At 55.0% G+C, this 25,000-nt stretch overlaps 2 protein-coding genes across 3 annotated transcripts in view; both read left to right on the top strand.

Moving 5' to 3' along the window:
* LOC142923447 (uncharacterized) overlaps window positions 1-11,384 on the top strand; it is a 33,767-nt gene extending 22,383 nt beyond the window's left edge. The window contains exons 6-8 of the mRNA XM_076064560.1: window positions 2,440-2,618; window positions 9,239-9,380; window positions 11,340-11,384. Coding sequence (XP_075920675.1) covers window positions 2,440-2,618; window positions 9,239-9,380; window positions 11,340-11,384 — 366 coding nt within the window. The remainder of the gene's footprint in view (window positions 1-2,439; window positions 2,619-9,238; window positions 9,381-11,339) is intronic.
* A 6,257-nt stretch (window positions 11,385-17,641) lies between these two features.
* The window catches only part of HYOU1 (hypoxia up-regulated 1), a 99,885-nt gene continuing 92,526 nt past the window's right edge, over window positions 17,642-25,000 (top strand). The window contains exons 1-3 of one of the 2 annotated variants that reach the window (XM_076064555.1): window positions 17,642-17,817; window positions 21,087-21,155; window positions 23,591-23,684. In XM_076064555.1, coding sequence (XP_075920670.1) covers window positions 21,089-21,155; window positions 23,591-23,684 — 161 coding nt within the window. In that variant the 5' untranslated portion in view covers window positions 17,642-17,817; window positions 21,087-21,088. The remainder of the gene's footprint in view (window positions 17,818-21,086; window positions 21,156-23,590; window positions 23,685-25,000) is intronic. The other variant, XM_076064556.1, reaches the window with a different exon arrangement.

The following is a 25,000-nucleotide window of genomic DNA, read 5'->3' as shown; positions in this document are numbered from 1 at the left end:
ACAACCACCAGCACCACCAGCACCACCACAACCACCACAACCACCACAACCACCAGCACAACCACAACCACCACAACCACCAGCACCACCAGCACCACCACAACCACCACAACCACCACAACCACCACCACAACAACCACCACAACCACCACCACAACCACCACCACAACAACCACCACCACAACCACCACAACCACTACAACCACAACCACCACAACCACCACAACCACCAGCACCACCACCACAACAACCACCACAACCACCACAACCACCACCACAACCACCACAACCACCACCACAACCACCACCACAACAACCAGCACCCACAACCACCACAACCACCACCACAACCACCACAACCACCACAACCACCACCACAACAACCAGCACCCACAACCACCACAACCACCACCACAACAACCAGCACAACCACAACCACCACAACCACAACCACCACAACCACCAGCACAACCACCAGCAGCACCACAACCACCACAACCACTACAACCACAACCACCACCCCGCACACCACATCCAGTACACCACACCACCACCCCCACCCACCTTCCCACCCACCTACCCACCCACCACTCCCACTACCACCCACCCCACCCCACCCACCCCACCCACCCCACCACCCACCACTCCCCCCACCACTCCACCCCCCCACCACTCCCCACCCACCCCCACTCACCCACCTACCCACTCACACACCACTCACTCACCCACCCACTCACCCACTCACTCACTCACCCACCCACCCACTCACTCACTCACTCACCCACTCACTCACCCACCCACCCACTCACCAACTCACTCACTCACCCACGCACCCACTCACTCACTCACCCACCCACCCACCCACTCACCCACTCACTCACTCACCCACTCACTCACCCACCCACTCACTCACTCACCCACTCACTCACCCACCCACCCACTCACCCACTCACTCCCCCACCCACCCACTCACTCACTCACCCACTCACTCACTCACCCACCCACCCACTCACTCACTCACCCACGCACCCACTCACTCACACCCACCCACCCACTCACCCACTCACTCACCACTCACTCACTCACCCACTCACTCACTCACTCACCCACTCACTCACCCACTCACTCACTCACCCACTCACTCACTCACCCACCCACCCACACAAGCCACTCACTCACCCACCACTCACTCACTCACCCACCCACTCACTCACCCACCCACCCACTTACCCACTCACTCACTCACCCACTCACCCACTCACTCACTCACCCACCCACCCACTCACCCACTCACCCACTCACTCACCCACCCACCCACTCACTCACTCACTCAATCACCCACCCACTCACTCACTCACCCACCCACCCACTCACTCACTCACCCACTCACCCACTCACTCACTCACACTCACTCACTCACTCACTCACCCACCCACCCACTCACTCACTCACCCACCCACCCACCCACTCACTCACCCACCCACTCACTCACTCACCCACCCACCCACTCACCCACTTACTCACTCACCCACTCACTCACACCCACTCACTCACTCACCCACCCACCCACTCACTCACCCACCACCCACCCACTCACTCACTCACTAACTCACCCACCCACCCACCCACTCACTCACTCACCCACCCACCCACCCACTCACTCACACACTAACTCACCCACCCACTCACTCACTCACTCACCAACCCACCCACTCACTCACTCACTCACCCCATTCACCCACTCACTCACCCACCCACCCACCCACTCACTTCCCACCCACCCACCCACTCACTCACTCACTCACCCACTCACCCACTCACCCACCCACCCACCCACTCACTCACCCACCCACCCACTCACTCACCCACTCACTCACCCACCCACTCACCCACTCACTCACTCACTCACCCACCCACCCACTCACCCACTCACCCACTCACTCACCCACCCACCCACTCACCCACTCACTCACCCACTCACCCACCCACTCACCCACCCACTCACTCACCCACCCACTCACCCACTCACTCACTCACCCACCCACCCACCCACTCACCCACTCACCCACCCACTCACCCACCCACTCACTCACCCACACACTCACTCACTCACCACTCACTCACTCACTCACTCACCCACCACTCACTCACCCACTCACCCACCCACCACTCACTCACCCACCCACCTTCCCACACACCCACCCACCCACCCACTCACTCACCCACCCACCCACCAACTCACTCACCCACCCACCCACTCACTCACTCACCCACCAACCCACTCAAGCCACTCACTCACTCACCCACTCACCCACCCACTCACTCACTCACCCACCCACTCACTCACCCACTCACCCACTCACTCACTCACCCACTCACCCACTCACCCACCCACCACCCCACTCCCCCCCACCACTCCCCCCACCACTCTACCCACAGGGCAGTTCATCCACGATGTGGAGTGTAAGAGTGAGGCTGAACGTGCGGGCCTCAGGGATGGAGACCCCCACCCACCTTCCCACACACCCACCCACCCACTCACCCACCCACCCACCCACCCACTCACCCACCCACCCACCCACTCACTCACTCACCCACTCACCCACTCACTCACCCAAGCACTCACTCACTCACCCACCCACCCACCCACTCACCCACTCACTCACCCACCCACTCACTCACCCACCCACTCACCCACCCACTCACCCACTCACTCACTCACCCACCCACCACCCCACCCCCCCACCACTCCCCCCACCACTCCCCCCACCACTCCCCCCACCACTCCCCCCACCACTCCACCCACAGGGCAGTTCATCCACGACGTGGAGTGTAAGAGTGAGGCTGAACGTGCAGACCTCAGGGATGGAGACCCCCACCCACCACTCACCCACCCACCCACTCACCACTCACCCACCCACCCACCCACCCACTCACTCACTCACTCACCCACCCACCCACCACTCACCCACCCACCCACCCACTCACTCACTCACTCACCCACCCACCCACCCACTCACCCACCCACTCACTCACTCACTCACCCACCCACCCACCCACTCACCCACCCACTCACTCACTCACTCACCCACCCACCCACCCACTCACCCACCCACCCACTCACCCACTCACTCACCCACTCACCCACCCACTCACTCACCCACCCACTCACTCACCCACCCACTCACTCACCCACTCACCCACCCACCACCCCACCCCCCCACCACTCCCCCCACCACTCCCCCCACCACTCCCCCCACCACTCCACCCACAGGGCAGTTCATCCACGACGTGGAGTGTAAGAGTGAGGCTGAACGTGCGGGCCTCAGGGATGGAGACCCCCACCCACCACTCACCCACCCACCCACTCACCACTCACCCACCCACCCACCCACTCACTCACTCACTCACCCACCCACCCACCACTCACCCACCCACCCACTCACTCACTCACTCACCCACTCACTCACCCACTCACTCACTCACCCACTCACTCACTCACTCACCCACCCACCCACTCAAGCCACTCACTCACCCACCCACTCACTCACTCACCCACCCACTCACTCACCCACCCACCCACTTACCCACTCACTCACTCACCCACTCACCCACTCACTCACTCACCCACCCACCCACTCACCCACTCACCCACTCACTCACCCACCCACCCACTCACTCACTCACTCAATCACCCACCCACTCACTCACTCACTCACCCACCCACCCACTCACTCACTCACCCACTCACCCACTCACTCACTCACCCACTCACTCACTCACTCACCCACCCACCCACTCACTCACTCACTCACCCACCCACCCACCCACTCACTCACCCACCCACTCACTCACTCACTCACCCACCCACCCACTCACCCACTTACTCACTCACCCACTCACTCACTCACCCACTCACTCACTCACCCACCCACCCACCCACTCACTCACCCACCCACCCACCCACTCACTCACCCACTCACTCACCCACCCACCCACTCACCCACTCACTCACTCACTCACCCACCCACCCACTCACCCACTCACCCACTCACTCACCCACCCACCCACTCACCCACTCACTCACCCACTCACCCACCCACTCACCCACCCACTCACTCACCCACCCACTCACCCACTCACTCACTCACCCACCCACCCACCCACTCACCCACTCACCCACCCACTCACCCACCCACTCACTCACCCACCCACTCACTCACTCACTCACCACTCACTCACTCACTCACCCACCACTCACTCACCCACTCACCCACCCACCCACCCACTCACTCACCCACCCACTCACTCACCCACCCACTCACTCACCCACTCACCCACCCACCACCCCACCCCCCCACCACTCCCCCCACCACTCCCCCCACCACTCCCCCCACCACTCCACCCACAGGGCAGTTCATCCACGACGTGGAGTGTAAGAGTGAGGCTGAACGTGCGGGCCTCAGGGATGGAGACCCCCACCCACCTTCCCACACACCCACCCACCCACCCACTCACCCACCCACCCACTCACTCACTCACCCACTCACCCACTCACCAACCCACCCACTCACCCACTCACTCACCCACCCACCCACTCACCCACCCACTCACTCACTCACTCACCCACCCACCCACTCACTCACCCATTCACTCACTCACTCACCCACCCACCCACCCACTCACTCACCCATTCACTCACTCACCCACTCACCCACCCACCCACTCACTCACTCACCCACTCACCCACTCACTCACCCAACCACTCACTCACTCACCCACCCACCCACCCACTCACCCACTCACTCACCCACCCACTCACTCACCCACCCACTCACCCACCCACTCACCCACTCACCCATTCACTCACTCACCCACTCACCCACCCACCCACTCACTCACTCACCCACTCACCCACTCACTCACCCAACCACTCACTCACTCACCCACCCACTCACTCACTCACTCACCCACTCACTCACCCACCCACTCACCCACCCACTCACTCACCCACCCACTCACCCACCCACCCACCCACTCACCCACTCACCCACCCACCACTCACTCACCCACCCACCTTCCCACACACCCACCCACCCACCCACTCACTCACCCACCCACCCACCAACTCACTCACCCACCCACCCACTCACTCACCCACCAACCCACTCAAGCCACTCACTCACTCACCCACTCACCCACCCACTCACTCACTCACCCACTCACCCACTCACTCACTCACCCACTCACCCACTCACCCACCCACCACCCCACTCCCCCCCACCACTCCCCCCACCACTCTACCCACAGGGCAGTTCATCCACGATGTGGAGTGTAAGAGTGAGGCTGAACGTGCGGGCCTCAGGGATGGAGACCCCCACCCACCTTCCCACACACCCACCCACCCACCCACTCACCCACCCACCCACCCACTCACTCACTCACCCACTCACCCACTCACTCACCCAACCACTCACTCACTCACCCACCCACCCACCCACTCACCCACTCACTCACCCACCCACTCACCCACCCACCCACTCACCCACCCACTCACCCACTCACTCACTCACCCACCCACCACCCCACCCCCCCACCACTCCCCCCACCACTCCCCCCACCACTCCCCCCACCACTCCCCCCACCACTCCACCCACAGGGCAGTTCATCCACGACGTGGAGTGTAAGAGTGAGGCTGAACGTGCAGACCTCAGGGATGGAGACCCCCACCCACCACTCACCCACCCACCCACTCACCACTCACCCACCCACCCACTCACTCACTCACTCACCCACCCACCCACCACTCACCCACCCACCCACCCACTCACTCACTCACTCACCCACCCACCCACCCACTCACCCACCCACTCACTCACTCACCCACCCACCCACCCACTCACCCACCCACCCACCCACTCACTCACCCACTCACCCACCCACCACCCCACCCCCCCACCACTCCCCCCACCACTCCCCCCACCACTCCCCCCACCACTCCACCCACAGGGCAGTTCATCCACGACGTGGAGTGTAAGAGTGAGGCTGAACGTGCGGGCCTCAGGGATGGAGACCCCCACCCACCACTCACCCACCCACCCACTCACCACTCACCCACCCACCCACTCACTCACTCACCCACCCACCCACCACTCACCCACCCACCCACTCACTCACTCACCCACCCACCCACCCACTCACCCACCCACTCACTCACTCACTCACCCACCCACCCACCCACCCACCCACTCACCCACCCACTCACTCACCCACCCACCCACTCACCCACCCACTCACTCACTCACCCACTCACTCACCCACCCACCCACTCACCCACTCACTCACCCACCCACTCACTCACTCACCCACTCACTCACTCACTCACCCACCCACCCACTCACTCACTCACCCACGCACCCACTCACTCACTCACCCACCCACCCACTCACCCACTCACTCACTCACCCACTCACTCACTCACCCACTCACTCACTCACTCACCCACTCACTCACCCACTCACTCACTCACCCACTCACTCACTCACCCACCCACCCACTCAAGCCACTCACTCACCCACCCACTCACTCACTCACCCACCCACTCACTCACCCACCCACCCACTTACCCACTCACTCACTCACCCACTCACCCACTCACTCACTCACCCACCCACCCACTCACCCACTCACCCACTCACTCACCCACCCACCCACTCACTCACTCACTCAATCACCCACCCACTCACTCACTCACTCACCCACCCACCCACTCACTCACCCACTCACCCACTCACTCACTCACCCACTCACTCACTCACTCACCCACCCACCCACTCACTCACTCACTCACCCACCCACCCACTCACTCACCCACCCACTCACTCACTCACTCACCCACCCACCCACTCACCCACTTACTCACTCACCCACTCACTCACTCACCCACTCACTCACTCACCCACCCACCCACCCACCCACTCACTCACCCACCCACCCACCCACTCACTCACCCACTCACTCACCCACCCACCCACTCACCCACTCACTCACTCACTCACCCACCCACCCACTCACCCACTCACCCACTCACTCACCCTCCCACCCACTCACCCACTCACTCACCCACTCACCCACCCACTCACCCACCCACTCACTCACCCACCCACTCACCCACTCACTCACTCACCCACCCACCCACCCACTCACCCACTCACCCACCCACTCACCCACCCACTCACTCACCCACCCACTCACTCACTCACCACTCACTCACTCACTCACCCACCACTCACTCACCCACTCACCCACCCACCCACTCACCCACTCACTCACCCACTCACCCACCCACTCACTCACCCACCCACTCACTCACCCACCCACTCACTCACCCACTCACCCACCCACCACCCCACCCCCCCACCACTCCCCCCACCACTCCCCCCACCACTCCCCCCACCACTCCACCCACAGGGCAGTTCATCCACGACGTGGAGTGTAAGAATGAGGCTGAACGTGCGGGCCTCAGGGATGGAGACCCCCACCCACCTTCCCACACACCCACCCACCCACCCACTCACCCACCCACCCACTCACTCACTCACCCACTCACCCACTCACCAACCCACCCACTCACCCACTCACTCACCCACCCACCCACTCACCCACCCACCCACCCACTCACTCACTCACTCACCCACCCACCCACTCACTCACCCACCCACCCACTCACTCACTCACCCACCCACCACTCACTCACTCACCCACCCACTCACTCACTCACCCACTCACCCACTCACTCACCCAACCACTCACTCACTCACCCACTCACTCACTCACCCACTCACTCACCCACTCACTCACTCACTCACCAACCCACTCACCCACTCACTCATTCACCCACCCACTCACCCACTCACTCACCCACTCACCCACTCACTCACTCACTCACCCACCCACCCACTCACCCACTCACTCACCCACTCACTCACCCACCCACCCACTCACTCACCCACCCACCCACCCACTCACCCACTCACTCACCCACTCACCCACTCACTCACTCACCCACTCACTCACTCACTCACCCACCCACCCACTCACTCAAGCCACTCACTCACTCACCCACCCACCCACCCCCCCACCACTCCCCCCACCACTCCACCCACAGGGCAGTTCATCCACGACGTGGAGTGTAAGAGTGAGGCTGAACGTGCGGGCCTCAGGGATGGAGACCCCCACCCACCACTCACCCACCCACCCACTCACCACTCACCCACCCACCCACCCACTCACTCACCCACTCACTCACCCACTCACTCACTCACCCACCCACCCACCCACTCACCCACCCACCCACCCACTCACTCACTCACTCACCCACCCACCCACTCACTCACTCACCCACTCACTCACTCACTCACCCACTCACTCACTCACCCACTCACCCACCCACCACCCCACCCCCCCACCACTCCCCCCACCACTCCCCCCACCACTCCCCCCACCACTCCACCCACAGGGCAGTTCATCCACGATGTGGAGTGTAAGAGTGAGGCTGAACGTGCGGGCCTCAGGGATGGAGACCCCCACCCACCTTCCCACACACCCACCCACCCACACACCCACCCACCCACCCACTCACCCACCCACCTTCCCACACACCCACCCACCCACCCACTCACCCACCCACCCACTCACTCACTCACCCACTCACCCACTCACCAACCCACCCACTCACCCACTCACTCACTCACCCACCCACCCACTCACCCACCCACCCACCCACTCACTCACCCACCCACTCACCCACTCACCCACCCCCCACCCCACCCCCCCACCACTCCCCCCACCACTCCCCCCACCACTCCACCCACAGGGCAGTTCATCCACGACGTGGAGTGTAAGAGTGAGGCTGAACGTGCGGGCCTCAGGGATGGAGACCCCCACCCACCACTCACCCACCCACTCACTCACCCACCCACCCACTCACTCACCCACCCACCCACTCACTCACTCACCCACCCACCCACTCACCCACTCACACACTCACCCACCCACCCACCCACTCACTCACTCACCCACCCACCCACTCACTCACCCATTCACTCACTCACCCACCCACTCACTCACTCACCCACCCCCCCACCACTCCCCCCACCACTCCCCCCACCACTCCACCCACAGGGCAGTTCATCCACGACGTGGAGTGTAAGAGTGAGGCTGAACGTGCGGGCCTCAGGGATGGAGATCGACTGGTGGCGGTGAACGGATCCAGCGTGGAGCGGATGGAGCACGCCCAGGTGGTGGACTTCATCCGTGCCAGGGGCTCCAGGGTCGACTTGCTGCTGGTCGACTCGCCCACAGACGCCATGTGCTCAAGGGTGAGTGGGTGGGTGAGTGGGTGGGTGGGTGGGTGAGTGAGTGGGTGAGTGAGTGAGTGAGTGGGTGGGTGGGTGGGTGGGTGAGTGGGTGAGTGAGTGGGTGAGTGGGTGAGTGAGTGGGTGGGTGAGTGGGTGAGTGAGTGGGTGGGTGAGTGGGTGAGTGAGTGGGTGAGTGGGTGGGTGAGTGAGTGGGTGGGTGACTGAGTGGGTGAGTGGGTGGGTGAGTGAGTGGGTGGGTGGGTGAGTGAGTGAGTGGGTGAGTGGGTGAGTGAGTGGGTGGGTGGGTGAGTGGGTGGGTGAGTGGGTGGGTGGGTGAGTGAGTGAGTGGGTGGGTGAGTGGGTGGGTGGGTGGGTGAGTGAGTGGGTGGGTGGGTGAGTGAGTGGGTGGGTGAGTGAGTGAGTGGGTGAGTGGGTGAGTGGGTGGGTGAGTGAGTGAGTGAGTGGGTGGGTGAGTGAGTGGGTGGGTGAGTGAGTGGGTGGGTGGGTGAGTGAGTGAGTGGGTGAGTGAGTGGGTGAGTGGTTAGGTGAGTGGTTAGGTGAGTGAGTGAGTGGGTGTGTGGGTGAGTAAGTGGGTGAGTGAGTGGGTGGGTGAGTGGGTGAGTGAGTGAGTGAGTGGGTGGTAGGGTGAGTGAGTGAGTGGGTGGGTGGGTGGGTGAGTGAGTGAGTGAGTGGGTGGGTGGGTGAGTGGGTGAGTGAGTGGGTGAGTGGTTAGGTGAGTGGTTAGGTGAGTGAGTGGGTGAGTGAGTGGGTGGTAGGGTGAGTGAGTGGGTGAGTGAGTGAGTGAGTGGATGAGTGGGTTGGTGGGTGGGTGGGTGGGTGAGTGAGTGAGTGGGTGAGTGAGTGGGTGAGTGAGTGAGTGAGTGGGTGAGTGAGTGGGTGAATGAGTGTGTGGGTGAGTGGGTGGGTGAGTGGGTGGGTGAGTGAGTGGGTGAGTGAGTGGGTGAGTGGGTGGGTGGGTGGGTGAGTGAGTTAGTGGGTGGGTGAGTGAGTGGGTGGGTGAGTGAGTAAGTGAGTGGGTGAGTGAGTGGGTGAGTGAGTGGGTGGGTGAGTGAGTGGGTGAGTGGGTGGGTGAGTGAGTGAGTGGGTGAGTGGGTGAGTGAGTGAGTGAGTGGGTGAGTGGGTGAGTGAGTGAGTGGGTGGGTGGGTGGGTGAGTGAGTGGGTGGGTGGGTGGGTGAGTGAGTGAGTGGGTGGGTGAGTGAGTGGGTGGGTGAGTGAGTAAGTGAGTGGGTGAGTGAGTGGGTGAGTGAGTGGGTGAGTGAGTGGGTGAGTGAGTGAGTGAGTGGGTGAGTGAGTGGGTGAGTGAGTGAGTGGGTGGGTGAGTGAGTAAGTGAGTGGGTGAGTGAGTGGGTGAGTGAGTGGGTGGGTGAGTGAGTGGGTGAGTGGATGGGTGAGTGAGTGGGTGGGTGGGTGAGTGAGTGGGTCAGTGGGTGAGTGAGTGGGTGAGTGGGTGAGTGGGTGGGTGAGTGGGTGGGTGGGTGAGTGGGTGAGTGAGTGAGTGGGTGAGTGAGTGAGTGGGTGAGTGAGTGAGTTGGTGGATTGGTGAGTGAGTGAGTGGGTGAGTGGGTGAGTGGGTGGGTGGGTGAGTGGGTGGATGAGTGGGTGGGTGGGTGAGTGGGTGGATGAGTGGGTGAGTGAGTGGGTGGGTGAGTGGGTGGATGAGTGAGTGGGAGAGTGAGTGGGTGGGTGAGTGAGTGAGTGGGTGAGTGGGTGGTGAGGACGATGCTGCTACTGCTGATGATGATGCTACTGCTGATGATGATGCTACTGCTGATGATGATGCTACTGCTGATGATGATGCTGATGATGCTACTGATGATGATGACGATGCTGCTGATGATGGTGCTACCAATGATGCTGATGATGCTGATGATGATGCTACTGATGATGATGATGCTGCTGCTGCTGATGATGATGCTGATGATGATGATCACCATCTGCTCGCTGTCCCCGGTTCCCAGATTGGCATCTCGCCGATGGCGTTCCTGCCCTGGCTAGGACAGTGACAATGTGAGTGTCTTAGTGAGTGTCTTAGTGAGTGTCTTAGTGAGTGTCTTAGTGAGTGAGTGTCTTAGTGAGTGTCTTAGTGAGTGTCTTAGTGAGTGAGTGTCTTAGTGAGTGTGTGTCTTAGTTAGTGTGTTAGTGAGTCAGTGTCTTAGTGAGTGTCTTAGTGAGTGTCTTAGTGAGTGTCTTAGTGAGTGAGTGTCTTAGTGAGTGTCTTAGTGAGTGTCTTAGTGAGTGTCTTAGTGAGTGTCTTAGTGAGTGAGTGTCTTAGTGAATGAGTGTCTTAGTGAGTGTCTTAGTGAGTGTCTTAGTGAGTGTGTTAGTGAGTGAGTGTCTTAGTGAGTGTCTTAGTGAGTGTCTTAGTGAGTGTCTGAGTGAGTGTCTTAGTGAGTGAGTGTCTTAGTGAGTGTGTTAGTGAGTGAGTGTCTTAGTGAGTGTGTTAGTGAGTCAGTGTCTTAGTGAGTGTCTTAGTGAGTGAGTGTCTTAGTGAGTGTCTTAGTGAGTGTCTTAGTGAGTGTCTTAGTGAGTGAGTGTCTTAGTGAGTGTGTTAGTGAGTGTCTTAGTGAGTGTCTTAGTGAGTGTCTTAGTGAGTGAGTGTCTTAGTGAGTGTCTTAGTGAGTGAGTGTATTAGTGAGTGTCTTAGTGAGTGTGTTAGTGAGTGAGTGTCTTAGTGAGTGTCTTAGTGAGTGTCTTAGTGAGTGAGTGTCTTAGTGAGTGTGTTAGTGAGTCAGTGTCTTAGTGAGTGTCTTAGTGAGTGAGTGTCTTAGTGAGTGTCTTAGTGAGTGTCTTAGTGAGTGAGTGTCTTAGTGAGTGTGTTAGTGAGTGAGTGTCTTAGTGAGTGTCTTAGTGAGTGTCTTAGTGAGTGAGTGTCTTAGTGAGTGTCTTAGTGAGTGTCTTAGTGAGTGAGTGTCTTAGTGAGTGTGTTAGTGAGTGTATTAGTGAGTGTCTTAGTGAGTGTGTTAGTGAGTGAGTGTCTTAGTGAGTGTCTTAGTGAGTGTCTTAGTGAGTGAGTGTCTTAGTGAGTGTGTTAGTGAGTGAGTGTCTTAGTGAGTGTGTTAGTGAGTGAGTGTCTTAGTGAGTGTCTTAGTGAGTGTCTTAATGAGTGAGTGTCTTAGTGAGTGTCTTAGTGAGTGTCTTAGTGAGTGAGTGTCTTAGTGAGTGTCTTAGTGAGTGTCTTAGTGAGTGTCTTAGTGAGTGAGTGTCTTAGTGAGTGTGTTAGTGAGTGAGTGTCTTAGTGAGTGTGTTAGTGAGTGAGTGTCTTAGTGAGTGTCTTAGTGAGTGTCTTAATGAGTGAGTGTCTTAGTGAGTGTCTTAGTGAGTGTCTTAGTGAGTGAGTGTCTTAGTGAGTGTCTTAGTGAGTGAGTGTCTTAGTGAGTGTCTTAGTGTCACTGTGTGTGTGTCACTGTGTGTGTGTGTGTCACTGTGTGTGTCACTGTGTGTGTGTGTCACTGTGTGTGTCACTGTGTGTGTCACACTGTGTGTGTCACTGTGTGTGTGTCACTGTGTGTGTGTGTCACTGTGTGTGTGTGTGTCACTGTGTGTGTGTCACTGTGTGTGTCACTGTGTGTGTGTGTGTCACTGTGTGTGTGTGTCACTGTGTGTCACTGTGTGTGTGTGTCACTGTGTGTGTGTGTGTGTCACTGTGTGTGTCACTGTGTGTGTGTCACTGTGTGTGTGTGTCACTGTGTGTGTCACTGTGTGTCACTGTGTGTGTGTCACTGTGTGTGTGTCACTGTGTGTGTCACTGTGTGTCACTGTGTGTGTCACTGTGTGTGTCACTGTGTGTGTGTCACTGTGTGTGTGTCACTGTGTGTCAGTGTGTGTGTGTGTGTCACTGTGTGTGTCACTGTGTGTGTGTCACTGTGTGTCACTGTGTGTGTCACTGTGTGTGTCACTGTGTGTGTGTCACTGTGTGTGTGTGTCACTGTGTGTGTCACTGTGTGTGTGTCACTGTGTGTGTCACTGTGTGTGTCACTGTGTGTGTGTGTCACTGTGTGTGTCACTGTGTGTGTGTCACTGTGTGTGTGTGTGACTGTGTGTGTGTGTCACTGTGTGTGTTACTGTGTGTGTGTGTGTCACTGTGTGTGTGTGTGTGTCACTGTGTGTGTGTCACTGTGTGTGTGTGTCACTGTGTGTGTCACTGTGTGTGTGTGTCACTGTGTGTGTGTGTCACTGTGTGTGTGTCACTGTGTGTGTGTCACTGTGTGTGTCACTCCTCCAGGATCGATTCCCTGAAGATGAATCTGTGGAATCGCCAACTCCACCATATTGGTTTGTCAATCAATGTATTGGTTTGTCAATTAATATATTGATTTGTAAATAAATATATTTAGGTCAATTCATATGTTGATTAATAAATCAACATATTGATTTGTCAATTCATATATTGATTTGTACATCAATATATTGATTTGCAAACTAATATATCGATTTCTTAATCAACAAATTGATGCGTCAATTAATTTGTTGATGTGCCATTTGATGTCTTGATTTGTCAATTCACGTATTGATAATTCAATTAATGTATCGATTTTTAAAATTTAATATATTCAGAAGCCAAAAAAATCAACTCGCGTATATTTGTATTATCGATTTTCATATTCAATTGAATGTATTAACACATGATTTAGTAATACCGATATGCCATTTGATGTATGGATTTGTCAATTAATATATTGATGTCATTGAATGCGTAATTTTCTAAATTAAAACTCAATGGAATGTATTCATGAGTGATGTGACGTTTTATTGTGTTATTTAATATCTAATATATATAGTACACACATACACACAGACAAAGCTCCCCCAGGTAGCCTCTAGCAGGGCTGTAGGGGCAAGTACAGTTACACAGACACAGACAAAGCTACCCCAGGTAGCCTCTAGCAGGGCTGTAGGGGCAAGTGCAGTCACACAGACACAGACAAAGCTCCCCCAGGTAGCCTCTAGCAGGGCTGTAGGGGCAAGTGCTGTTACACAGACACAGACAAAGCTCCCCCAGGTAGCCTCTACCAGGGCTATAGGGGCAAGTGCAGTCACACAGACACAGACAAAGCTCCCCCAGGTAGCCTCTAGCAGGGCTGTAGGGGCAAGTGCAGTCACACAGACACAGACAAAGCTCCCCCAGGTAGCCTCTAGCAGGGCTGTAGGGGCAAGTGCAGTCACACAGACACAGACAAAGCTCCCCTAGGTAGCCTCTAGCAGGGCTGTAGGGGCAAGTGCAGTCACACAGACAAAGACAAAGGTCCTCCAGGTAGCCTCTAGCAGGGCTGTAGGGGCAAGTGCAGTCACACAGACACAGACAAAGCTCCCCTAGGTAGCCTCTGGCAGGGCTGCAGGGGCAAGTGCAGTCACACAGACACAGACAAAGCTCCCCCAGGTAGCCTCTAGCAGGGCTGTAGGGGCAAATGCAGTCACACAGACACAGACAAAGCTACCCCAGGTAGCCTCTAGCAGGGCTGTAGGGGCAAGTGCAGTCACACAGACACAGACAAAGCTACCCCAGGTAGCCTCTAGCAGTGCTGTAGGGGTAAGTGCAGTTACACAGACACAGACAAAGCTCCCCCAGGTAGCCTCTAGCAGTGCTGTAGGGGCAAGTGCAGTCACACAGACACAGACAAAGCTCCCCCAGGTAGCCTCTGGCAGGGCTGTAGGGGCAAGTGCTGTTACACAGACAAAGCTCCCCCAGGTAGCCTCTAACAGGGCTGTAGGGGCAAGTGCAGTTACACAGACACAGACAAAGCTCCCCCAGGTAGCCTCTAGCAGGGGTGTAGGGGCAAGTGCAGTTACACAGACACAGACAAAGCTCCCCCAGGTAGCCTTTAGCAGGGCTGTAGGGGCAAGTGCAGTCACACAGACACAGACAAAGCTCCCCCAGGTAGCCTCTAGCAGGGCTGTAGGGGCAAGTGCAGTCACACAGCACACAGATAAAGCTCCCCCAGGTAGCCTCTAGCAGTGCTGTAGGGGTAAGTGCAGTTACACAGACACAGACAAAGCTACCCCAGGTAGCCTCTAGCAGGGCTGTAGGGGCAAGTGCAGTCACACAGACACAGCTCCCCCAGGTAGCCTCTAGCAGGGCTGTAGGGGCAAGTGCTGTTACACAGACACAGACAAAGCTCCCCCACGTAGCCTCTAGCAGGGCTGTAGGGGCAAGTGCAGTCACACAGACACAGACAAAGCTCCCCCCAGGTAGCCTCTAGCAGGGCTGTAGGGGCAAGTGCAGTTACACAGACACAAAGCTACCCCAGGTAGCCTCTAGCATGGCTGTAGGGGCAAGTGCAGTCACACAGACACAGACAAAGCTACCCCAGGTAGCCTCTAGCAGGGCTGTAGGGGCAAGTGCAGTTACACAGACACAGACAAAGCTACCCCCAGGTAGCCTCTAGCAGGGCTGTAGGGGCAAGTGCAGTTACACAGACACAGACAAAGCTCCCCCAGGTAGCCTCTAGCAGTGCTGTAGGGGCAAGTGCAGTTACACAGACACAGACAAAGCTCCCCCAGGTAGCCTCTAGCAGGGCTGTAGGGGCAAGTGCAGTTACACAGACAAAGCTCCCCCAGGTAGCCTCTAGCAGGGCTGTAGGGGCAAGTACAGTTACACAGACACAGACAAAGCTCCCCCAGGTAGCCTCTAGCAGGGCTGTAGGGGCAAGTGCAGTTACAGACACAGACAAAGCTACCCCAGGTAGCCTCTAACAGTGCTGTAGGGGTAAGTGCAGTTACACAGACACAGACAAAGCTACCCCAGGTAGCCTCTAGCATGGCTGTAGGGGCAAGTGCAGTCACACAGACACAGACAAAGCTACCCCAGGTAGCCTCTAGCAGGGCTGTAGGGGCAAGTGCAGTTACACAGACACAGACAAAGCTACCCCAGGTAGCCTCTAGCAGGGCTGTAGGGGCAAGTGCAGTTACACAGACAAAGCTCCCCCAGGTAGCCTCTAGCAGGGCTGTAGGGGCAAGTGCAGTTACACAGACACAGACAAAGCTCCCCCAGGTAGCCTCTAGCAGTGCTGTAGGGGCAAGTGCAGTTACACAGACACAGACAAAGCTCCCCCAGGTAGCCTCTAGCAGGGCTGTAGGGGCAAGTGCAGTTACACAGACAAAGCTCCCCCAGGTAGCCTCTAGCAGGGCTGTAGGGGCAAGTACAGTTACACAGACACAGACAAAGCTCCCCCAGGTAGCCTCTAGCAGGGCTGTAGGGGCAAGTGCAGTTACAGACACAGACAAAGCTACCCCAGGTAGCCTCTAACAGTGCTGTAGGGGTAAGTGCAGTTACACAGACACAGACAAAGCTACCCCAGGTAGCCTCTAGCATGGCTGTAGGGGCAAGTGCAGTCACACAGACACAGACAAAGCTACCCCAGGTAGCCTCTAGCAGGGCTGTAGGGGCAAGTGCAGTTACACAGACACAGACAAAGCTACCCCAGGTAGCCTCTAGCAGGGCTGTAGGGGCAAGTGCTGTTAGTAGCGAGTAGCAGCAGCAGGAGCGCCTATGAAGGCGACTGGCACTGTGGCTACACGCACAGATGGGGTGGGTGGCCAACACCACGCCCGGCCGCCTTTGTCTCTCCCCAGACAACACACAGACACACACACAGAGACACACACAGACAAATGTAGCCCGTGTAGCCCTCTAGTAGGCTGCAGGGGCAAGAGACGCGTGGATAGGCCACGGTGATGGCGGTGATCGCATCCCTCTCGCAGTGCCACGTGGATTAACACAGCAGCGGAAAAATTAATTATACCGAAAGTTATTTTTGCACAAATTTGCATGCAAATGCAACAATTGGTTGTGGCGCTCTCTGATTGGTTTGGCCAGCGTCTCGTATAAATTAATAAATTATGTTAAAACGTTACCTCCGCCACCCCTTTTTTTCCTCCTCCCCCCCCACCTCACATCGCTGCCTCACAGCCAATCAGATAGCCTCGACACCGTTACACCTGCACATATATTATGTTAATTAGCTCCTGCTCCGCCCCTCCCCACCACCACCCACTCACCGACATCGCTGACTCGCAACCAATCAGATAACCTCGACGCCGTTACACCGCCACATATATTATGTTAATTACTCATCTGCGATGACGTACTCATAATCAATTCAAACAAACCTAGCTGCATATCATTAAAAAAATTAACCTCGTCTCTCCCCCCAGGCCCCCACCCCCCCCCTCCAGCTTAGACCAATAGGATCGCGCAGAGTGTCCTCGCCCCGCCCCCTCGCCGGCGCGCGTCACGCCGAGCCGACCAATGGGACGCGGCCGCGTTATAAACCTTTTTTTCCCCCGGCTCGCTGTTGGTGGCGGTTCTTTTCCCCCTTCCCCCGCTCACTCTCTGTCAAAATAACGCCACAAAATTTGAATTAAATTAAAAATCCGCTGAATTCTTCACGCCGCCAGCGTCTGCGCCGTCGGACGCCGCTCGTCCCCCGGAATCCGCCGGTACCGATCGCGTCTCGGTGGCGCCTCCGTTCATCACGGTCTCGGTTGACAAGGAGACCTGTTGGTGTTCCGCTCTCGCCGTCGGCCCGTGAAGGCGAGCGGTAGCCCTCGCTAGGCGAGGCCGTGGTCGGGCCTGCGGCCTGCTTCCTCGGTCTTTTATTCGTTTCGTATTTTTAATAACGATTTAGTTTTGTGTGTGTGTGTATATATTTAAAAAAAAACGAATTGTTATATTTGTTTGCGCTAACGTAACTTTGGTGCAGGATCAGAACAATTTACACTCCAGCTAGGAATTGTCCACGAGTTATTAAGTGTCAGAGAGATTCTCGCTAATTTCATTGATGGCCCAAATCATCAAAATCATTGATACCGCAGATGTGTGATCAGTTATAAAGTGATAAGCTGTATATCATCATAATCGTAATATTGTTGACTTAATGAGTAATCCCGTTGGCTATAAAGTATCTTAGAATTGTCTGAGAGATGCTCACTAATTTCATTGATGGTCAAAATCATCAAAATCATTGACACAGCAGGCGTGTGATGAGCTACAGAGCATCAGAATCAATCATTTGTATTTGATGAGTAATCGCATGGTTTATAAAGTATCTTAGAATTGTCTGGCGGATGCTCACTAATTTCATTGATGGCTAGAATCATGAGAATCATTGACACAGCAGGCGTGTGATGAGCTACACAGCATCAGAATCATTGCATGTGAAACTTGGTGAGTAATCTCATGGTTTACAAAGTATCTTAGAATTGTCTGGCAGATGCTCACTAATTTCATTGATGGCCAGAATCAGCAGAATCAGCAGAAATCATTGCCACCGCAGATGTGTGATCAGTTTTAAAGTGATAAGCTGTATATCATCATGATCGTAATATTGTTTGACTTAACGAGTAATCCCGTTGGCTATAAAGTATCTTAGAATTGTCTGGCAGATGCTCACTAATTTCATTGATGGCTAGAATCAGCAGAATCATTGACACCGCAGGCGTGTGATGAGCTACAGAGCATCAGAATCAATAATTTGTATTTGATGAGTAATCTCATGGTTTATAAAGTATCTTAGAATTGTCTGGCAGATGCTCACTAATTTCATTGATGGCTGGAATCGGCAGAATCATGAGAATCATTGATACCGCAGGCGTGTGATGAGCTACAGAGCATCAGAATCATTGGACATTAAACTTAATGAGTAATCCTATGGTTTACAAAGTATCTTAGAATTGTCTGGCAGATGCTCACTAATTTCATTGATGGCTAGAATCGTCAGAATCATGAGAATCATTGATACCGCAGGGGTGTGATGAGCTACAGAGCATCAGAATCAATAATTTGTATTTGATGAGTAATCGCATGGTTTATAAAGTATCTTAGAATTGTCTGGCAGATGCTCACTAATTTCATTGATGGCTAGAATCAGCAGAATCATGATAATCATTAATACCGCAGGGGTGTGATGAGCTACAGAGCATCAGAATCATTGCATTGTGAGACTTGATGAGTAATCTCATGGTTTACAAAGTGTCTTAGAATTGTCTCGCAGATGCTCACTAATTTCATTGATGGCTGGAATCAATTAGAATCAGCAGAATCAGCAGAATCATTGGTACTGCAGGTGCTTGATGAGCTATAATGTGATGAGCTTTATAGCATCACTCATTGTGTGTTACACTTAAAGGAGAATCCAATGAGATATGAAATTTCTAAGAATTACCTTTCATGGTTATGCAGAATCATCGGAATCATTGATACTGCAGATGTCACTGTTAGTAGCAGCAGCAGTGGCTATGATAGGTTCTAGGGAGTCTCTATGTGTCTGTGTGGTGAGTCTGTGGGTCTCTGTGTGGTGAGTCTGTGGGTCTCTGTGTGGTGAGTCTATGGGTCTCTGTGTGGTGAGTCTGTGGGTCTCTGTGTGGTGAGTCTGTGGGTTTCTGTGTGGTGAGTCTGTTGGTCTCTGTGTGGTGAGTCTATGGGTCTCTGTGTGGTGAGTCTGTGGGTCTCTGTGTGGTGAGTCTGTGGGTCTGTGTGGTGAGGCTTATGGGTCTCTGTGTGGTGAGTCTGTGGGTCTCTGTGTGGTGAGTCTGTGGGTCTCTGTGTGGTGAGTCTGTGGGTCTGTGTGGTGAGGCTTATGGGTCTCTGTGTGGTGAGTCTATGGGTCTCTGTGTGGTGAGTCTGTGGGTCTCTGTGTGGTGAGTCTGTGGGTCTCTGTGTGGTGAGTCTGTGGGTCTCTGTGTGGTGAGTCTGTGGGTCTCTGTGTGGTGAGTCTATGGGTTTCTGTGTGGTGAGTCTATGGGTCTCTGTTTGGTGAGTCTATGGGTCTCTGTGTGGTGAGTCTGTGGGTCTCTGTGTGGTGAGTCTGTGGGTCTCTGTGTGGTGAGTCTATGGGTCTCTGTTTGGTGAGTCTGTGGGTATCTGTGTGGTGAGTCTGTGGGCCTCTGTGTGGTGAGTCTGTGGGTCTCTGTGTGGTGAGTCTGTGGGTCTCTGTGTGGTGAGGCTATGGGTCTCTGTGTGGTGAGTCTGTGGGTCTCTGTGTGGTGAGTCTATGGGTCTCTGTGTGGTGAGTCTGTGGGTCTCTGTGTGGTGAGTCTGTAGGTCTCTGGGTGTCTATGGGTGTGTCTCTATGGGTGTCTATGTGTCTATGGGTGTCTATGGGTGTCTCTATGTGTGTCTATGTGTCTCTATGGGTGTGTCTATGGGTGTGTCTCTGAGTGTCTATGGGTGTCTGTGTGTCTCTTTGTCTCTATGGGTGTCTATGGGTGTCTATGAGTCTCTGAGTGTCTATGGGTGTCTGTGTGTCTCTGTGTCTCTATTTGTGTCTCTATGGGTGTCTATGTGTGTCTCTATGGGTGTCTGTGTGTCTCTATGGGTGTCTATGAGTCTCTATGAGTCTCTGAGTCTGTATGTGTCTGTGACTCTATGGGTGTCTCTATGTCTCTATGGGTGTCTCTATGAGTCTCTATGAGTCTCTATGAGTCTCTGTGTGTCTCTGTGTGGGTGTCTCTATGAATGTCTCTATGGGTCTCTATGAGTCTCTATGAGTCTCTATGTGTCTGTGACTCTATGGGTGTCTCTATGGGTGTCTCTATGTGTCTGTGACTCTATGGGTGTCTCTATGGGTGTCTATGGGTCTCTATGAGTCTCTATGTGTCTGTGACTCTATGGGTGTCTCTATGGGTGTCTCTATGTGTCTGTGACTCTATGGGTGTCTCTATGGGTGTCTCTGTGTCTCTGTGTGGGTGTCTCTATGCTGTCCCCGCAGCCATGAATCCCTTGAGGCTGATGGTGCTGCTGGTTCCAGCGCTGACCCTGATGCACACACACAGCAGTGGTGAGACACACAGACACACACAGACACACACAGACACACACAGACACACAGAGACACACACAGACACACACAGCAGTGGTGAGACACACAGACACAGAGAGACACACAGAGACACACAGAGACACACACAGCAGTGGTGAGACACACAGACACAGAGAGACACACACAGACACACACAGACACACAGAGACAGACACACACAGACACACACAGACACACACAGACACACACAGACACACACAGAGACACACAGACACACACAGACACAGAGACACACACAGACACAGTGACACACACACAGACACACAGAGACACACAGACACAGAGACACACACAGAGACACACAGACACACACACACAGCAGTGGTGAGACACACAGAGACACAGAGAGACACAGAGACACTTAGACACAGAGACACACACAGAGACACACAGAGACACACAGAGACACACACACACAGAGACACACAGAGACACACAGAGACACACAGAGACACACAGACACACAGACACAGAGACACACAGACACACACAGACACACACAGACACACACAGACACACACAGACACAGAGACACACAGAGACACACAGAGACACAGACACACACACAGACACACACAGACACACAGAGACACACACAGAGACACACACAGAGACACACAGACACACACACAGACACACAGAGACACACAGAGACACACAGAGACACACACAGACACACAGAGACACACAGAGACACACACAGACACACAGAGACACACAGAGACACACAGACAGAGACACACAGAGACACACACAGAGACACACAGACACAGAGACACACACAGACACACACAGAGACACACAGAGACACACAGAGACACACAGAGACACACACAGACACACAGAGACACAGTGACACACACACAGACACACAGAGACACAGAGACACACACAGAGACACACACAGAGACACACAGACACACAGAGACACACAGAGACACAGAGACACACACACACAGACACACTCACAGAGACACACACACAGTGAGTCTCTCTCCCCGTGTCTCTCTCTCCCCGTGTCTCTCTCTCCCCGTGTCTCTCTCTCCCCGTGTCTCTCCCCGTGTCTCTCTCTCCCCGTGTCTCTCTCCCCGTGTCTCTCTCTCACTCTCTCCCCGTGTCACTCTCTCCCCGTGTCTCTCCCCGTGTCTCTCTCTCCCCGTGTCTCTCTCCCCGTGTCTCTCTCTCACTCTCTCCCCGTGTCTCTCTCTCCCCGTGTCTCTCTCTCCCCGTGTCTCTCTCTCCCCGTGTCTCTCTCCCCGTGTCTCTCTCTCCCCGTGTCTCCCCTCTCTCCCCGTGTCTCTCTCCCCGTGTCTCTCTCTCCCCGTGTCTCTCTCTCCCCGTGTCTCTCTCTCCCCGTGTCTCTACGTGTCTCTCTCTCCCCGTGTCTCTCTCTCCCCGTGTCTCTCTCTCCCCGTGTCTCTCTCTCCCCGTGTCTCTCTCTCCCCGTGTCTCTCTCTCCCCGTGTCTCTCTCTCCCCGTGTCTCTCTCTCCCCGTGTCTCTCTCTCCCCGTGTCTCTCTCTCCCCGTGTCTCTCTCTCCCCGTGTCTCTACGTGTCTCTCTCTCCCCGTGTCTCTCTCTCCCCGTGTCTCTCTCTCCCCGTGTCTCTCTCTCCCCGTGTCTCTCTCTCCCCGTGTCTCTCTCTCCCCGTGTCTCTCTCTCCCCGTGTCTCTCTCTCCCCGTGTCTCTCTCTCTCTCTCTCGCCGTGTCTCTCTCCCCGTGTCTCTCTCTCCCCGTGTCTCTCTCTCCCCGTGTCTCTCTCTCTCCCCGTGTCTCTCTCTCACTCTCTCCCCGTGTCTCTCTCCCCGTGTCTCTCCCCGTGTCTCTCTCTCACTCTCTCCCCATGTCTCTCTCCCCGTGTCTCTCTCCCCGTGTCTCTTTCTCACCCTCTCCCCGTGTCTCTTTCTCACTCTCTCCCCGTGTCTCTCTCCCCGTGTCTCTCTCTCCCCGTGTCTCTCTCCCCGTGTCTCTCTCCCCGTGTCTCTCTCCCCGTGTCTCTCTCTCACTCTCTCCCCGTGTCTCTCTCTCCCCGTGTCTCTCTCTCCCCGTGTCTCTCTCTCCCCGTGTCTCTCCCCGTGTCTCTCTCCCCGTGTCTCTCCCCGTGTCTCTCTCCCCGTGTCTCTCTCTCACTCTCTCCCCGTGTCTCTCTCTCCCCGTGTCTCTCCCCGTGTCTCTCCCCGTGTCTCTCCCCGTGTCTCTCTCCCCGTGTCTCTCTCCCCGTGTCTCTCTCTCACTCTCTCCCCGTGTCTCTCTCTCACTCTCTCCCCGTGTCTCTCTCTCCCCGTGTCTCTCCCCGTGTCTCTCTCTCTCTCTCTCCCCGTGTCTCTCTCTCCCCGTGTCTCTCTCTCCCCGTGTCTCCCCTCTCTCCCCGTGTCTCTCTCCCCGTGTCTCGTAGACGCTGTGGCGGTGATGTCCGTGGATCTGGGCTCTGCGTGGATGAAGATTGGGATTGTGAAGCCTGGAGTTCCCATGGAGATAGTTCTGAACAAGTAACAACATCACCACCATCAACATCAACATCACCACCATCAACATCATCACCATCAACAACATCACCACCATCAACATCACCATCAACAACAACAACATCAAAATCAACAACATCACCACCATCACCATCAACAACATCACCACCATCAACATCATCACCATCAACATCAACAACATCAACAACATCACCATCAACAACATCACCATCAACAACATCAACAACATCAACATCAACAACATCATCAACATCAACATCACCACCACCAACAACATCACCACCATCACCACCATCAACAACATCACCACCTTCACCACCATCAACAACATCACCACCTTCACCATCAACAACATCACCTTCAACATCAACAACACCACCATCAACAACATCACCACCATCAACAACATCAACAACATCACCACCATCATCAACATCAACATCATCAACATCAACAACATCAACAACACCACCATCAACAACATCAACATCATCAACAACAACAACATCACCTTCACCATCAACATCACCACCACCAACAACATCACCACCATCACCACCATCAACAACATCAACAACATCAACAACTTCACCAACATCACCATCAACAACATCACCACCTTCACCACCATCAACATCACCACCATCACCACCTTCACCATCAACAACATCACAACCATCAACAACATCACCACCATCAACAACATCAACAACATCACCACCATCATCAACATCAACATCATCAACATCATCAACATCAACAACATCAACAACACCAACATCAACATCATCAACATCAACAACAACAACATCACCTTCACCATCAACATCACCACCACCAACAACATCACCACCATCACCACCATCAACAACATCAACAACATCAACAACTTCACCAACATCACCATCAACAACATCACCACCTTCACCACCATCAACATCACCACCATCACCACCTTCACCATCAACAACATCACCACCAACTTCATCACCACCAACTTCACCATCAACAACATCACCACCAACATCACCATCAACAACATCACCAACAACATCACCATCATCATCACCATCAACAACATCACCATCATCACCTTCACCACCATCAACATCACCACCATCACCACCTTCACCATCAACAACATCACCACCATCAACAACAACATCACAACCGTCATCATCACCACCACCAACAACATCACCACCTTCACCACCACCATCATCAACATCACCACCTACATCATCACCATGTGTGTGTGTCACTGTGTGTGTGTGTGTCACTGTGTGTGTGTGTCACTGTGTGTGTCACTGTGTGTGTGT

This window comes from Petromyzon marinus, unplaced genomic scaffold (genome assembly GCF_048934315.1).
Source record: "Petromyzon marinus isolate PM22_M1 ecotype Great Lakes invasive population unplaced genomic scaffold, UKy_Petmar_22M1.pri1.0 PM_Scaffold_52, whole genome shotgun sequence".
Lineage (NCBI taxonomy): Eukaryota > Metazoa > Chordata > Hyperoartia > Petromyzontiformes > Petromyzontidae > Petromyzon > Petromyzon marinus.
Note: the sequence above shows the minus strand (reverse complement) of the source record. Positions and strands in the feature narration are given on the sequence as shown.